The following is a 17,216-nucleotide window of genomic DNA, read 5'->3' as shown; positions in this document are numbered from 1 at the left end:
ATAATTCTATGTGCTGCATTCCAGCAGAGCCAACTAGGAGGGGGTGGGGTGGGGGGTCTGGGGAATACATTTGACCAAAAACTGTCGGTCAGTCAGGCCTGCAAATGACGCCTTTGTTGGCTTGACCTAAATCTAATGCATGTGCTGGAATCTCACTAGATCACAGCCAGGACCCATCCTACACCGAAACTGTCACTTGTGTCTGTGTGTGTGTCTGTGTGTGTGTCTGTGTGTGTGTGTGTGTGTGTTCAGTCTTGTGTTATACAGGAAGGCCTAGCCTGTGTTTCCTGCGACTCAGGAACAAAGGATCAGCAGACTGTCCATAATTAGAGCTCTTAGAGAGATGTGCACTCAGTTACAGCCTACATAATGTATTGGTCTTATTTTCTGCTATTCCCTTTAAAATATACATATGTTTGGGCCTATAATATTGTTGTTTCTATGCACCAACCTCACCAAGTCAATTTCCCTTATGTGCAATTATACATGGCCAATTCTATACTCAGACAACACATTGAGACTATGTCCACTTTGATTCAGAAACCAATGAAGCCATATCAACTTTCATTTACAGTTCATACTGTCAATCAGATGTTACTGGCTGAAGAGTCCTAACACAAGACAACTCTGACTCATAAACCTCTTTGTATCTCTCATTCAGTGACAACTTTGCATGATCACCTACATGATCTTGTATCACTTGCCTGCAGTGTTTACCATACCATGCACCCTATAACAAATGAACCCTTAGCCTCCACCCCCTATGCACTTGTAGAGATCTGAGCAGATTGGACAGGTGTATTTGCAATATGTCTGCAATGACTCAGATCTCTACAAGTGCACAGGGGGTGGAACTTACTGACATCCATGAAGAATCCAGACATAAAGCTGTCCAAAATACCCTGTCATCACCTGGCAAGGTAAATTAAACCTAATTGCGCCTTCAAAACAGCCATAAACCGCCCTCTCCAAGAATTGCTGCATGACACAACTTGCCCTAGGTGGGGTTGTACCACAGAAAGCGTAGTGCAGATGCGTGGTTTACCAAGTCAATGGACAGTTATGTTATCCAACAATAGGCTACGTCATGAAACTCTTGACACCCAAGTAACAATGATATTAGGCTATATAGCTAAGCTGTTAGTTAAAACACAAATTCAACAAAGTTAAAACGTATTGCCATGCACCACAACACAAGTCTGTAATATATTAGGCTATGTTAACAAACCAAAAACAATGAATACAATAAATGCAACAAGTTAGTCATCAGTGAATGAAATGAGACACAAGCTACTTAGCTAGGGATAATGAAATGAGAGTTTATCTCAGACAGCAAATGTTTTGTAAAAACCTGTATTCCACCAAATCTGGAAGTGAATGTAGCTTAGCCACCCACCTCTTCTCCAGTCTCCTGCTGCGTGTGTGTGTTTAGATCCGCTATCAGTTCAGAAGTAGGCAGGCTTCAACATTTAATAGCAACAACAAAGTAATAATTAGCAGTAAAAACGACTTGGACTTTGTCGTGGTAAATGCAATATAGCCTGCCTGGTGGACTCCATGTCTCTCTCCCACTGTCCTGATCACGGCATCATCACACTCCACAACAGTGAACTTTGAGTCCCGGTCCTCGGAGATCAGCGGCGGAGGCGGCTAACTAGCTAGCTAGCATAGAGAGCTAGTCAAGCTAATAAATGAACTGTATCCCCAGAAAATGTCTTTTTGAAGAGAAAATACCTATGTGTTTATCTACGTACTGCCCAACCTATCAGAAATACACAGGCAGAAAGACTCAGGGGTAAATCCGGGGTACCAATCCGCCTCGAAACGAGAGAAAGTTGTTCAACTCCTCTTCCACACTGATGATCCTGGCGGTGAAGACGTCAACATCTCTGCTGTCAGCTGGCTGAGCCGGAGACCCACTGAGCCATTCTGATGATGGAATTAGCTGAGGGAGCATACAGTTTTCAAACATTTCTTTAAAAATGTCTTTAAAAATAGCAAGAAATATTAAAACAAAAAAAATTGATCTCAACCATGAAATGGAAGCTTTTTAATATGTATTTTATTGGTTCATTCTTGTATTTGTGTCCCTCCAATGGAGAACATCAGACATGTATTTTCCCACAAACAAGTAACCAAATGATGTAATGGAGCAGATAAGATCATCCAAATTCAAACTATGCATGATGCCTATGATGCTTATATTTACTATTTGAGATTACATTAAAAACACATTTTACATGCTATAATAAACTGTGGTTTGCAATAGAGAGAACACCAATAGACAAGAAGGCTTTGTCTTAAAGAGTCATTAGATTTTGCAGGGGCTGTCGACAAAATACATCACTTGACATACCAAATACTGTACTTTCACCTAGATGATTAAGATTGTTCTACAGTGAATAGGGAAAAAGTTATCTTCTAGGATCCTGTTTTGTTTTTGAAATGTTCAGTCATGTTTTTGTTGCTAAGCTCATGGTGCTTATAGAAGCAAGAATTGAGTGGACCTTTAGGGTTTGCCCATCTTTGACAAAGAACATCCACCCCAGCCACTGAAATGTCTCTCTCTCTTTCTGTGTGTGTGTGTGTGTGTGTGTGTGTGTGTGTGTGTGTGTATATATGTGTTCACTCAGTCTTCACACCCTCCTTGATGAGGTTCAGCTCATAGCAGAGTGTCTCGTGGCGGTAAGCCATACGAATTTGTGGCACGTTGGTCTTACGGATGTCATTGCCCTCAGGACCCTCCTTCAGGTAGTCCTTACCCAAGAAGGTGGTCTTCTCCTGTAAAGATGAACCAAGACATTATGTTGTGGTGTTGATATTATCAGGCTACCTAAACGTGTCACTCTGACATAGTGCCTTGTTATTCAGTCAATACTACCAAACCCTTTGATACATTACAATCCATAGGAGTGCAGTGCAGTCATATGTGTAATCAATAGCAATCAAGTACAATATTGACAATCTTTCAAAATGTGAAATGTGAAATGTTCCTTCATGATAATGCCTCATATACAACATGTACTGTATGCACAAATAAACTGCATTAGAAATTGTTTAAAAGCTATGATGTCTATAATGCAATATGTTATATAATGCCTATTGTCATCTGTAAAGTTTGTTACCTCGGCAGATAGGGCGCTCTGCAGCACACTGTTCTTGGAGATCTCACACATGTCACAGGTACTGAACTTGAACACCTGGGCTGCAATGGCATACTCCTCCATCAGGGGCTCCTGAGATACATACAGGAAGAGAAGAGTGAGGTGGACAAGGACGGACGAGGTCCACTTCATTCTTAACTGCGAGTATGACCAACTATTGGGAGAATCATGTACATGGTCGAAAAGAACGCACCAAAACAGTTAAACATCTTCACACATACACACACACACACACACACACACACACACACACACACACACACACACACGCACGCACGCACGCACGCACGCACGCACACGCAGACACACACACACACACACACACACACACACACACACACACACACACACACAAGGTATAGTACTAGCCACGTGCAGAAGTTTGGCCTCACCTTAGTGTAGTGGAACTGCATGGGGTCATCAGTGGACAGTGACACAATCAGGCCCTTACTATGGAATTCCAGTAGAGGATTCTTGGCGTACTCCAGGAAGAGACTGTTGTTGCTGAGTGGCGACATAGCAATGGGAAGCTGGGTCAGGAAGTACAAGTACTGCAGCACAGGGCTCTGTTGGGGGGGATATTTCAACATTAGCACCATGGGACCCTCCATCATATGTTGAGGTGTTTATGGTGCCAAATGAAGGACGGCTATTTATTTGTGTTTTCTAGGACACCAACCTTCTTCAGATTGAGACCGTGAGAGATGTTGTCAGCTGTCATGAAGGCAGCCAGCAGATGGGTCACAGCTCCAGCCTCTCCACAGTGAGGCCTGAATTGGAAAGTGTTCATTCCTCTCTCCCTGGAAAGCAAACAGAAATGTACTGACTCATAAACAGAGTGACACTCATAATAATAATAATAATAATAATAATAATAATAATAATAATAATAATAATGGTGGAAGTTGACACTGTGTCAGTGTCCTGCCTAAAAAAGTACATATCGCGGTACAGAAAGTGCTTGGGAAGAGGTGTTTGTGATTGGCTATATTATAAATGCCCTACACTGTTTTCATCATGGTTGTGGTCATACTCACTTGCGGAGCTGGTTGAGCATAGCGATGTTGGCATACATGTAATAGATGTAGTAAGAGTAAGAGGGATTCTTCACAATATCCCACTCCTCAGGCTTGGGGCTCTTGGTGCAGAACATGTGACCACTGTGCTTGGACTCATCATCCACACTGTCGAAACCTGTCACCTACACAACAGGGGGAGATGGTGAAAGAGAATGGACTGATTACCTTGAATTTCCCCTAATATGGGTCATAATGTTCTTCAGAGCTTAAAACTAACTTACTAACTAACTTTTTTATCAAACCTTGAGAATATTATTAGAATAAATAAATATATATATATATATATATATATAAACTATTTAAAATGTTAATTTAAAATCTACTCCAGCTTATAGCCTTCCCCATCCTCCCTGGTCCCCAGTGCCTGTCTCACTCACATGCTTGAGGAAGATGCTGAGCTCAGGGTTGGCATGGGGGTCAATGGTGGCCTGGAAAACAGGCAGGAAGATGTTCTCCAGCATCTTTCCAAAGTGGGGCACAAAGTCCCTGCCTCTGAAGACGTCACTAGGGGGGAAAAGAGAGATTTTCCAAAACATGTGTTCCTTAGACATCCGAGTATTACTAGTTCTTTCCATAAAATAGGAAAAAGACTTAATGGGGACTGAGAGGACAGAGTACATGTATAACTGTGAGATAGAACATACTAGATCCTGGGAATCTGAATCATCCACTTGAGGTGAGGAGAGAAGACTCTGTGCTTGTTGAACCAACCGGAGAGCTTGGCCCACTCATTGGGGTTGCAGCCATAAATGGACAGACGGGGCTCTGCATACTGGTACTTGGCATCCTCTAGGTCACTGGCTACTTCCTGGGTCAGAGAGCATTCAAATTAGTTGCCAGTCAGTGTTAATGGAATACAACAACCATAGTAGAGTCTAACCTTAATGATGCGGGCAAAGTACTCTCCATTGATGTGGTTCTCTGTCTTCATGTACAGGTCACGCAGCTCACTGGCACCCACAGGGTTGTACTTTGCATTGAATTTGTCGAAACGCTGGAACGTTTGTCTGCCCTTGACAGAATGGAGCAAAGGAAAAGAGGCATTCAAGACCAGGGAATGTCCACAAACGCATAGGGAAAATAATCAAATTTGAATTTGACCATGTGCAATTTAAAATGTTTTGATTATCCCAAACACTGTTATCCCTTCCTAAATTTCAGTATTGTCTAATGTACAGTAAATTCTACAGCCTCTGCAAAGAGGTCTGGCCCTTACTTCACTGTTGGACTGCTGGGTCAACCCTACCTACCCCCCCCCCCCCATCACTATTAGCACTGTAGTATAGTCTGTTGGACTCACGGCATGCACATCCAGGGAGTCAACAGTGAGGTCATAGGGGTGCAGGTTAAGGGAGGCGAACAGCTCCTTCAAGGTCATTTCTTTGCCCTTCGCCATGTGCACCACGCGGTCAGCATCCACACGGTAGGATCTCTTGATGAAACGGAGCAGATGCTTCTGGTTCATGCAGGCCGCTGCATGGATGTGAGTGTCTACCTGCAAATGTGAGAAACAGTTTTAAGTTATATTCATGGTGTTATGGCTATGCCTGAGCAATAGGGGGAGCCCACATAGCATGTCCTTAGAAGCCATTATATTTCATTCAAATGAAAACAAAATCTGGATGTGAATTACTGGAAGAAATAGTTGAGAATACAGTCAGCAACACCAGTTAACTCAATCATAACAAGAAGTCATAAAATAGCCATTGTAATGGATGTAAAACCTATTTAGCCTGCTAGTAAATGTGTAGCCTACCTTCTTGTAGTTGTGCCTACCTTCCTGCAGTTGTAAAAATCTCTGTGGGGGTTGCCCTTAACCTCCTTCATCTCCTCCATCTCATTCAGCATCTCATGAACGCTGAACTTGGACATGAGGAACTTCAGACGACGGTGAGTGTATGTCTTACTGTCCGTCAGGAGAACAAGAGAATGATACAAAATGTCAACTGGAGCTCAGAAATGTATATTCTTTACTTACAAATATGAGATGAAGTCCTAAATTGCATGTGCATTTGAGTTGATTGCCACACGACTGTGGCAATGGTCTTAAAAATGGATTATGAATGTGTTGTGTAATCACTTGGTTGAAGCCTACACTTACGAGGATTGTCGAGATTTAGGAAAAAATTAAATGTAGATATTGGGATGAGATATTCCCTGAAAAATGTGCTGTTGACAATTTCTGCAGTTAAACTCACGTCGGGCCCTGTGCGATCAGAGCGATTAGAAAATTCATGTCGTCGATGAAGGTTTCGTAGTCAACGGTGGGCAGGTTGTGGGGTATGTGTTTGTCAGCGGCCACAGCGTCTTTGTACACGTGGATGACACCATCTTTCATACGCGCTACGTAGCCCAGGTTTTTAGGAAGGCTCTTAGCATCGAAGGGATCCTCGCCATCCTTGCATGGGGGTGTGAAGACTGGATAACACATTGTTTGTTACCTGTTAGACATGTGCTGTGCATCCATCAGCCTATGCATAGATTAAACATACAGCACTTCCCCATGCCGTCTCGTCCACCTGGTCAGCCTACCTGGTTGTGTGGAGTCCTCAGGCTTGAAAGCCTCGCCCTCCATGGCACGCAGGCACTGAGATGTAGTTAGGGGGAAGCGCTGGTAGGCCAGTCTCATGTACTTCTCTCTGATAGTCAGAGCACGGTATAGGCCCGCGCAGGAGACCTCAAAGTCATCCGAGGTCACCTAAAAGTGTATAATTAATGATGAGAGTGGTTTAGCAGTGCTACTTACTTGTAGCTTGTAGTAATTTCACTGTTTGTCAATACATAAGATAACTGTTTTAGTAGCCCCACAGAGGAGCCACATACCATTCATACTTGTCAACTTGTAATTGGTGGAGAAGTTTAACCTAGCATTTTATCAATTATATTATTGTTATATAATATTGCAATATTGTCCAAATAATGCTTCAGAGGGTGTAATAACACAGTCTGTTCCAACACTGCTTTTATACAGACAGAGGGTTATCAACAAAAGTTTGGACACCTGTAGTAATTGTTTGCATCAACTTTCAAGACTTAATTTACTTCCATTGCTGCAGAAAAGCTGTAAGTTAACCCATTACCTTTTCAGTTTTTGGTAACCTAAACTTTTTCTTTAACCTTTGGCAAGTCAATTCTATTATTGTTAAAACAAGTTATTATGACGCAATATTCCTGTGTATCAGATAGACCAAAATGTCAGACCCCCACTCTTGAAACATAAGCTTAAAGGTCGAAGGTGGACGGCTTATGCAACTCTAGCACCAACACCCAACTTGGGTCAACTTGAACCTGTCAATATGGACACTGCTCCACAACATACATCGTAAACAAGGCTTAAAGCAACTGTACAGTATGTTAAACATTTACAATATTTGTTTTCATATCGGTAATTATTGGTAAATCCCACAGTTTGTGTCATGCTGTCATCTTGAAAGCAAGATTTTATCATCACACTGCACTGCAACATAGATGAAAAAGAATACCCCAGAGGCGTAGTCTCCGATGATGGCCACCCTCTGGAAATCTGGCACCTCCAAGTAGGTTGGGGTGTCTTTCGCCACCTCAGCACAACGCTCGAGCCTCTTCTTACTGTGGAGGGGACAGTGAGAGGAGTCACAGAATGAGTTAGTGCATCTGTTACTGCTTTGGATGGTACAAAAATACATTAAAGACCATAACCGATTTGATCAGTATCATAAGTGCATACTCTAAAATACCTTATTCTGTTGGTTTCATTTAGTTAGGTATCCAATCTAGTATATCTCTAATCATTGTTACTTGTATCACTTTCAATATGTGTGGTTGAATCAGAAGCCTGGATCTATAATTCCCAAATCGTAGCTCAGGTAGCAGCATATGCTTTTGGGACACCTCTGAGAACTAGATTGTTGCTTAAACATTTTTATTGTTTATTTTATCCCAATAATTTGTGGGATGGTTGGTTGATGGTTGATGGCACAAAAAGATTGTAGAGATGGCACAAACAATAACTGGACTCGAGTATGTGATATGAGGATCCCTAGACATCCATAGTGACATCCTCATCTCACCGTTTCGCAATATCGTCCGCAGTGTGCTGGTGGTTGCCCATCTCATTGTGGAAGATGGGACAGTCATCTGCCACGTCGAACAAGTCGACCTCATCGCGGCTGTTCTCGCTTTTGGTATCAGATGCAAAGACACTCTCAGCGAGGGCTCGCATACGGTCATCGGTCTCTGACAGATATAAACGTACTGTTATATTCCTGCTTCTAGTATAGGTCGAAACCAAGTTGTTATGATTTGCAAATATTGTTTCCCAAAGCAGAAATGTGCGGTACAGAACATGGTGCATTGAAAAGGACAACATGGAACACTACTAATCCAGAACAAACATAGAACATGGAGCGAGCTAACAACTACAGGTCTAAAACAGATGTGACCAGGCAAACTACTCTAGATGCTAGGCCTACATGAAAACCGTGAATGTATGTCATTCAAAATGAATCATGAATGAAATGATTGGTTGAGATGATCTAGTAAACTACAAGGTACTATCACAAAATAGAGACATACCTTACTGTGACAGTTACTGACTCCAGCACATGCTTTGTGTACAAGATCAAGCAGTACTTGGTCCAACGTTAACTCTGCAGTCACCACTCCACAGCTCTGAGTGACCACTAGTTTGAGCTGCGAACATAAAGTCTCATGCAAACAGAACTACTGTGATCCAGCACAAACAAACATTAGGCCTGAGCCTCGACTCACATTGAAACTCAACAGCACGCTTTATACTGTACTTACACTACAGTACACAGGCATTAGCGTCAAACAACAAACTGATAATGATACTACACATCTGCAGTGCCACTTGACCGATTGTGTTCCTGGAGCCAGTCGTGACTGGACCATATCCAGCCCCCCACCCCCATGCGTGCGCTAAGTGTAGTCACACACTCATCCGACTAAATCATTCATTGATTCATTTATTTGTCACGCTAGAGTACACCTCAAACTCTATTCTACGACAAACAAGTGAGTGAATGAATGTTGAGAGAGTCATGGTTTTTCTACACTAGAACATCAGCTCATACATCGCACGTCAAGCTCAGTGCCTTTTTCGCACCCATACTTACCACCTGATTATGTATTCCCAGCAGAGCAGAAGAAAACCCCAAATGGAACCCCCCAAAAAAGAAATTCTGATTAGTAATACGTGGGTTAAGTGGTGTTATGTGTTACACATTCAAATAGATCAAGATGGTTGTCCCTTTCTCCATTTAGAGATGTAACACAACCATTCATGGACAGTGTGTGATGATATCTGAAACATAGGCCTACAGAGATATTAACAGTGATTTAACAATGATAGAACAGTTAAGTGTTAAATGCATGAATTACAGAGATACAATTAATTACACTATGACTGAGACATAACAAAATGTATTAGTGCAATGATAAACATCTATCAGAGCAAGACAGCACATGGGAGTTAGTAAAACTGCATTTTACATTTACAGTTGTAAAACCACAGTCAGACAAACAGTACACTTAGTTAATTTAACCTTTATATGGTACCTACTATCCATCCATTCACAGCTCACACAAGTATGGAGGACAAAGAGCATCTTGGTTGGGTTGCCTCTTCCAAACTGTCATGCACTCCCATGAATAGTCAGTGAGACAGGCTACCCTTGATTCATTTATGTGTTCACTCTCAACATGGTTTTCTTGATAAACGATAATAGAAATTTGATTACTATTGCAGGTGAGAACTCAGATAATGACCATCGTTTCAGAGTGAATAGATAAATAAAGAGTTGCAGCCTTGCCAATCTGCATTTCCATTGTATTGAACATATTGTAGTGCATTCAGCATGGAGAAGACAATGATTGAGGGGAATGTTGAAGATGATGCAAACCTATCCTAATATGATCCATGCATATGAAATGCTTCCTATCTGATCTCTTTTTGCTGCCCTCCATACTTAGCGTTCACTGTAGCGTTATCAAAATGTGGTGAAACAAGGGGAAACAAGACAAAAGAGGTGTGGTTATCTTAGAGAAAGTAGTAATTACAGTAAGACCTTTAAATATTTTTTTTAACTCTGACATTTCAATTCAATGTCAAAAGAATCCAAGACAGATATTCTACTTCAAACAAATTGAGACTTTTTAGCCACACCATTGTCTGCAGTCTTGGAATGCCCCTATATTTACCTTGGGCCTCATGCCTCATTCTCTACCCATGACCACTACACTGACAATTATCTTGATACTGAGTCAATTGCTCCTAGAGAGCTCAGCTGTTTGTAAATGATAGCACTTATATTACCCACCCCTTAAAAGAATCTTGCCCAAAGCCAGTGCAACCTTTATGATGTGGGTTATACTTAGCCACCTGTTACAGTAGCCATCCTGAGAACTAATAGCGATGGTATCATATCATTCAGTATACCAAGGAAAAAGTTGATTAGCCAAATATACTCTATATAATATATTGTAGCCATACCTCCAAATCATGTTGTTGTCATGCCTCTTTTGGAGGTCTGGAGAATTTTAGATTAGCCAGTCTGGTGTGAATTGAACTGAATGGAGCGATGGGAGAATGTGCTCGGAATTTCATTGGATGTTACATTCCAGAACCATCCCCCCACATGTAGAATGGTTGTTTGTTGTTATGTGTGTCATCTTTTCCAACTGGGTAGGACTGTTTTGCCTATGCTAGCTTGCAACATTGTAGAAAGGTGTGAACACCTTCCATTTGTGTTCACACCTTCCACACCGCCATACCAACCAAAAACACTTAAGGTATCACTAACACCCAGATATAAAAAAGTAAGTAGATAAAAACTTGAATTGTGACAAAGGCCTCATGTTTCATTATATAATGTTATGGCAGGAATTTCACTATTGCACAAAAGTGCATAACTTCACCATCAACATGTGTTATACTACAATATAAACAATGGTGAAATTGTTTCTGAAATTCAACATGAAGTCACAGGATGTTCTGTTCTGATGACACCTGACCCAGGAGAATCTGCTGATGATAGACCTTGCCTGCCCTCTCACTTCTTCTCTTACCAAACACTCACTTCTTCTCTTACCTCACCACTCAGCTCAATCTCTATGCCACGCTCATTCGAGAAAGAACCATGTTGTCACTTTTTTTTTTTTTTTTTTTTTTTTTTTACTTCAGTCAATTGTTGGAATTTGGTATTTCTTGCTCTAGGCACCCCTGGAGCAATTAGGGGTGAAGTGCCTTGCTCAAGGGCACATGCAGCTCCCTCCTGAGGTGGGGATCAAACCAGCAACGATTGCTAGCCGGCCTCTCTAACCTCTAGGCTACTGCCGCCTCCTTACTTCAGTAACATGATACCGTAGAAAATCCTCAATCCACATGCATATTTAGTGCCCTTGTATATATACATATACATGGATATATATACTTTGTCTCATATAATATGGTATATAGAGTGGGGAGTCTTTCCAGTATCTCTATCTGAGAATGTGATGATGTGATACAAATTACACATAAGGACTTTGTAGTGGAACATAATGCATCTCGCCACCAAAGTGTTCACACACTAAAGCTGTCAGGCCAATCACCTGCCCATCTATTATAATTTCAGAGTGGCATGGGCAGGCAATGCAAGTGCAGCGATGGGAATTTATCATCTGAACAGGTGGTCTGGTCTGTGCCACAGGACCAGGTGTAGCTCAATCAGTGAATAAAATACCACAGCCACATTTAAAACAGACTAGAACTGTTATCCTTTGTAAATCCTGATCATTTCAGTGACATGCTTTAAAAGGTATTACCATAGATCCTCAGATACACCCTCACAAGAATTATGACTGACTACAGACGGTACAAACCAGATGTATGATGACAAATGTGGAAAACGAGTGGAGACATGATTTGATTTTGATGCACACAGTACAAAGTAGGAATGATTAATACTTCAAAATGTGTTACAGCATGAAAGATGAGACTTATAAATCATTAAAAAGGTTTAAGAGGAAAAACTCTGCGCGAGTCAAGCACTTAAGTCAAGACAGTCTCTAAAGATAGCAACATACTCCATACCAACTAACAGACTAAAAATATCTAAAACTATGTTCCAATGATGATTCTGCTGTATGTATCAACAACCACCAACTATGACTGCCTCATGCATGACTGGAGAGGGCAGGCATGTGTCAATACATCAGCATAGGCGACTCACCTGGCTTTATGACTTTAGGCATGGTGACAGTAGTTCCTTTTCACAGACCCACTCTCCCTGAGGACTGGCGAGGCTGGTTAGTTTGCTGTGCAATATTAAGCTCTCCTTGCCCTGTGTAACCAGAGTGGACACGACAGTGGATCCTGTATGCGCTACTCTATTTTAAGTTTTAACATGCTGCCAGGTCTCACTGATAGCTGGACAAGTTCATGAGCACATAGTAATGTTGTTTCCAGAGGGGTGGGCTGGGTAGAAATACAGTTCAAATGTGGCATTGGAGGGAAATCAAACATATGTTGGTTGTGGAGTCACAGTCAGTTGTGAAATAAGTTGACTTGAGGTTTCTTAAATGTTGATCCCAAAGGTGCATCAAACACACAGCTCTTAAGGCTGCAGCAGACAACTGGTCTTAAGCTGAAAGGTGAGTCCACTACTATCATGCTACATAAGCCTAGGGACTTGACTAAAGAAGGGCATCTCTTCACTGACTGACTAGTAGGGAGGCACGCGTTGGAAATGTAATAATATGAAAGTGAAGAAGGCCGTACAAACCAACCCTGAAACCCAGCATGGTCCCAAAAAAAAGGGTTTTGGCTGAAGTAAAATGGCCAACACTTAAATTGACAACTATGAAAGACTATAACCACTTAACATCACATGATGATATTTGAGGACTCATAATCATCATGTAATAGTGAGAGGACTGACTAGAACAAAGTGTGATGGAGAAGAGTCATTGATGGCCTATGCTGCAATGCAGTAATGACATATGTTTATGCAAACCGAGTGTCAGGTAGTAGGACACTTTTTTCCCCCATTGGATTTATTTCAAGGGATCTCAATCCCTGATCACTACCAATTAAACAGTCATTACAACCATCAGGAAGCTTTTTAGAAAGCTTGAATTTTACATACTGGACCATTACGTACATAGTCCATGCTCCAACCTCAAGTCTGCCCCCCCTTTGACAGCATATGGATGCTCAGACTAGCCCTGAAGACACTCCCCATCCAATCTATTTAGGGAATGCTCTAGGCTAAATGTCAAGGCTAGCTACTATCAGTGGAGAAGAGGTCAAGTGAGAGAAATGGACAGTGAGTAGGGAGATATGGGGGCACTGGCACAACAGTTTACCAACACAAAAGCTATGAGACCTGGGAGCAGCTGGAGATGTGGTTGACATGGTAGAAAAGGGGGGGGGGATCCCTTGTTGACCCACATCACCCCATCAACACAGGGGGAGGGACTGTCAGACGGTACCAATGATACAACAGGTGTTTCACTGTTTTTAGTCTACCACTAGTAAGACTGTTTTTAGTCTACCACTAGTAAGATGGTTTTCTGTTCCATTTTCATCACGTTATTTTAGATAACAAGTTAACAATGTTAAGTTATATTCATATCAAGTGGCATAGTACATCAATAGAAAAAAACATCACATTCCACACCCTTGTTATCACATTCCACACCCTTGTTATCATAACATTGTTATCAATGTTATGATGTGCTCCTGAGACATTTGAAACATTTTAATGTGGTACTTAGGGTTAGTTTAGTTATGGTTTCTCTTGGGACTAATGATTGTAAGTAGGAAAAATATACAAAACCATTGCTCCCCCTTGTGGGGAGACCAAGGATTCTGTGTCAACATTCTGCTAACTGTAGTTCATGTTCCATGTACAACATTCTATTCAGTTATGGTAATGTTTGCAATAATAATTTCCCAATGTTGTCAGAATACAATTCCTCCATACGTAATTGATCAGGGTTGTCGTCAAATACATTGTGAAAGTACTGCAAGGAATTATGTAAAGATTGATAATGGAAAAATATCAATTTTTACAATGTAAAAATTACAATTACATCTTGTACAATTACACCTGAAAAAACAGGCAATAGTTACTGCAGATACTTTGTGAATTAGGGCCAACAACAGTTTGACCAGGTCACTCACATAACCTAATCCTTGTTTAGTTATGTGTAAAATTGTAAGCACTGGGCAAGTTGAGGAATTTTCCACTTGAGCAATTTTCCACTTGAGCATGTGGCTTTGGACAGTTTACCAGCATGTTGACATGTTCCATTCTGATAGAATCACCGTTCCTGTCAGAAAGGACACAGAAAACATCCAGATCCAAAAACTAGTCTGACACACTTTATTGATACTAGACTAACATATATAGGGCCGGTTTCACAGACAAGGCTCAAGCCTAATCCTAGACTAAAAAACATCTTCAATGGAGATTTTACATTGAAAGTGTGATTTAGTCCAGGACTAGGCTTAAGCCTTGTCTCTGAAACCGGCCCACAGTGTTTTGGTCATTTAAAACACAAGCCTAGTCTGTGTACCAACTTCCCACATATCAGCCCTCAATCTTATTTGCAAGAGGGGTGGGTTCATAAACCTTCCTGCAGCAACACATGCTCTTGGGAATTCTAATTGGTCTTAATCATCCACTGTACTCCTCGCAAGAGTCATACAGTCCTACGCAGGGCATTGTGCTTTCAACTGTAAGGACAGCTCCCAGCATCTGGTCTACTTTGAGGACTTGATTGGCAGGTAGAGTGTGTATTTTTCTTTTTAAATCTCATGCATGAGCTTTTAAGGCAACTAAAGGTGACAGATTTGGTAAAAAAAATAAAAATAAAGACCTTGCATAAATGTTTATCTGACAATATATCCGCTATTGGTTTCTGAACCAAACATTGTATTTGTGTTGGTGTATGCTACTATTCATGCAAAGACGTCTATTATTAATTGTGTAAAGTCTACTACAAATAACAACTTAAGTATTTATACAACTTCCAACTACGCGGTTTTGACTGCCCTCAGGCGCTACGGCCATGTGAGGAGTGGGTGGGCAGACAGACTGATTACAGTTAATCTCCAGCACGTCTATCAAGTCATCAGAGCCTAACGTTTCAAATGTCATCCATTCATTCTTATGACAGGTGGGTTTCAGAATGGAAGTCAAGGTAACAGTGGAGGGTGTACCTCGTATCGTCTGTGGGGTCACAGAGAACACAACGTGTCAGGAGGTGGTCCTTTCTTTGGCTCAAGCCCTTGGTAAGTACATGTGTGGCAGCTTTCAATGATCATCACTGTACAGTGTACACACTCACGCACGCACACACACACACACACAAGACTTGCATTTTAAGTCAATCTTTCCGGTACGGTAATTCAACTGACTCAAATTCTTGTGCATAGGTCGTCCTGGGCGCTACATACTGAAAGAAAAATTCAAAGACTTTGAGCGGAATTTGACACCCCATGAACGGCTACTCGAGTCACTTGAGAAATATGGCCAGCAGGCCAGAGAGGTCCAGCTCACCTTGCAGCACAACGGCCCATTGCTCTGGGAAGAGACTAGCAGGGTGAGGGGAGGTCGATATCAGGCATGCCCGCAGCTGAGGAGAACCGACATGGGGGGCAGAGTACGAAGGGGTAGTGGTGCCCTCAGTTTACATCGTCAAAGCCTACCACCCTTAGCCCGTTTGAGGCAGCAAGCCGAACAGCCACCAGAAGAACCGAAGAAACCCAAGAGAAAGTCGCTGACACTGATGGAGGAGGCCTGGGGTTGGCTGGAAAGCCTGGGAAGGGGTGGAGCGCAGCAATTGCGTCGCGATAAGGGAAGTAGCAAAACTGTTGATAAAAAGGGTGGTAGTAGCCTAAACCTGACAGGCACCACTGCCAAGGACGCCTCGGCATCTGGGTGTGTGCAGAGCAAATTGAGGGTAGAACAGTGTGTGAAATCCACAGAGCAACAGCGAATCTCATGCTGCTTAGGAGATCAGGGCCAGGACAGACCGAGAAGTGAAACTATCACTTCTAATCAGGGAGCAGAGGATAAAGATGGTAAACATCCAAAACCTCACTCAGATGCTGGTATGGCAAAGACAAAAGCTGAGGACCAGCAGATTCCGACAGCCAATAATGTAAAAGATGAGAATAGAAAGTTAAGGGCACTTGTCACTCATCAACAGGCTAGTCTGCAAGAGCTGCAAGCCCGGATAATATCTGCAGATAGCCAAATCAATGAGTTGGAGGAACAACAGAAGGCCAGGCAAGCTGACCAAGAGGCTCAGCAGAGAATTAAAGAGGAAGAGACAGAACAGCTCCAATTTTGGGAGAACGAGCTGAAAGCAGAGGAGGGATACGAGAAAGACTTGCAGGAGCAGTTCCTGAAGATGAAGGAGAAAGCTACGGATTGTAAAGCCAAGTTGGAAGAGTACAAACGCAAAATGCAGGGACTTGATCCTTCAAGGAGTATGAAAACTAGCCTAGAGTGGCAAACGATGGCTCTAAGACCAGACTGCACAACTCCTGCTGCTGCAGATCGGACAAGGCAGAACAAGACACTCAATCAGCCAAAATCTTCTGCAAACAGTGTGGTAAATACAGACAGGAAGTTAGCTCCCCAAGAGGACTCTAATCTTCATCGCACTCTAGCTTCTGTAAGCCAGATCAAGGACTCACAAGCCCCAGGGCCAAGTCAGCTCAGGGAACGTTGGACACGCTGGTCTGAAGACAGCTTCCTAAAACCAGAAACCAAACCAAAGGTCGTACACCGCTCAGAGATAACAATACACCTGGGCAGCACAAGGGTTTGAGCATGGACTGATTTTTTCTGATTTTCCTGAAAAGACACAACCTGATTTTAATGACAATTCAATCACCTATTGCTATAGACATTTATTTTATACCCATGTATAAAGATTAGTTTTAGATTTCCATACGGACTTGTATGAATGTTAG

At 42.0% G+C, this 17,216-nt stretch overlaps 2 protein-coding genes across 2 annotated transcripts; one reads left to right on the top strand and one right to left on the bottom strand.

Moving 5' to 3' along the window:
* Window positions 1–2,625: 2,625 nt before the first annotated feature.
* Window positions 2,626–8,444, bottom strand: ampd1 (adenosine monophosphate deaminase 1 (isoform M); the record flags this gene model as incomplete). The annotated part of the gene is made up of 14 exons (XM_080534509.1): window positions 2,626–2,781; window positions 3,126–3,236; window positions 3,557–3,730; window positions 3,844–3,964; window positions 4,202–4,365; window positions 4,621–4,747; window positions 4,888–5,051; window positions 5,124–5,255; window positions 5,544–5,738; window positions 6,020–6,149; window positions 6,442–6,661; window positions 6,776–6,941; window positions 7,726–7,831; window positions 8,293–8,444. The coding sequence occupies 14 exons, from the start codon at window positions 8,442–8,444 to the stop codon at window positions 2,626–2,628; spliced, it is 2,118 nt and encodes a 705-aa protein (XP_080390635.1).
* A 6,977-nt stretch (window positions 8,445–15,421) lies between these two features.
* rassf11 (Ras association domain family member 11) lies at window positions 15,422–17,071 on the top strand (the record flags this gene model as incomplete). Its single annotated transcript, XM_080534508.1, has 2 exons — window positions 15,422–15,524; window positions 15,669–17,071. 2 exons carry the CDS (start codon window positions 15,422–15,424, stop codon window positions 17,069–17,071), a joined length of 1,506 nt encoding a protein of 501 aa, XP_080390634.1.
* Between the last annotated feature and the right edge of the window lie 145 nt (window positions 17,072–17,216).

The sequence above is a fragment of the Nansenia antarctica genome (assembly GCF_963989245.1).
Source record: "Nansenia antarctica genome assembly, chromosome: 6".
Lineage (NCBI taxonomy): Eukaryota > Metazoa > Chordata > Actinopteri > Argentiniformes > Microstomatidae > Nansenia > Nansenia antarctica.
The sequence above is the reverse complement of the archived record's forward strand: the minus strand, read 5'-3'. Positions and strand labels throughout refer to the sequence as shown.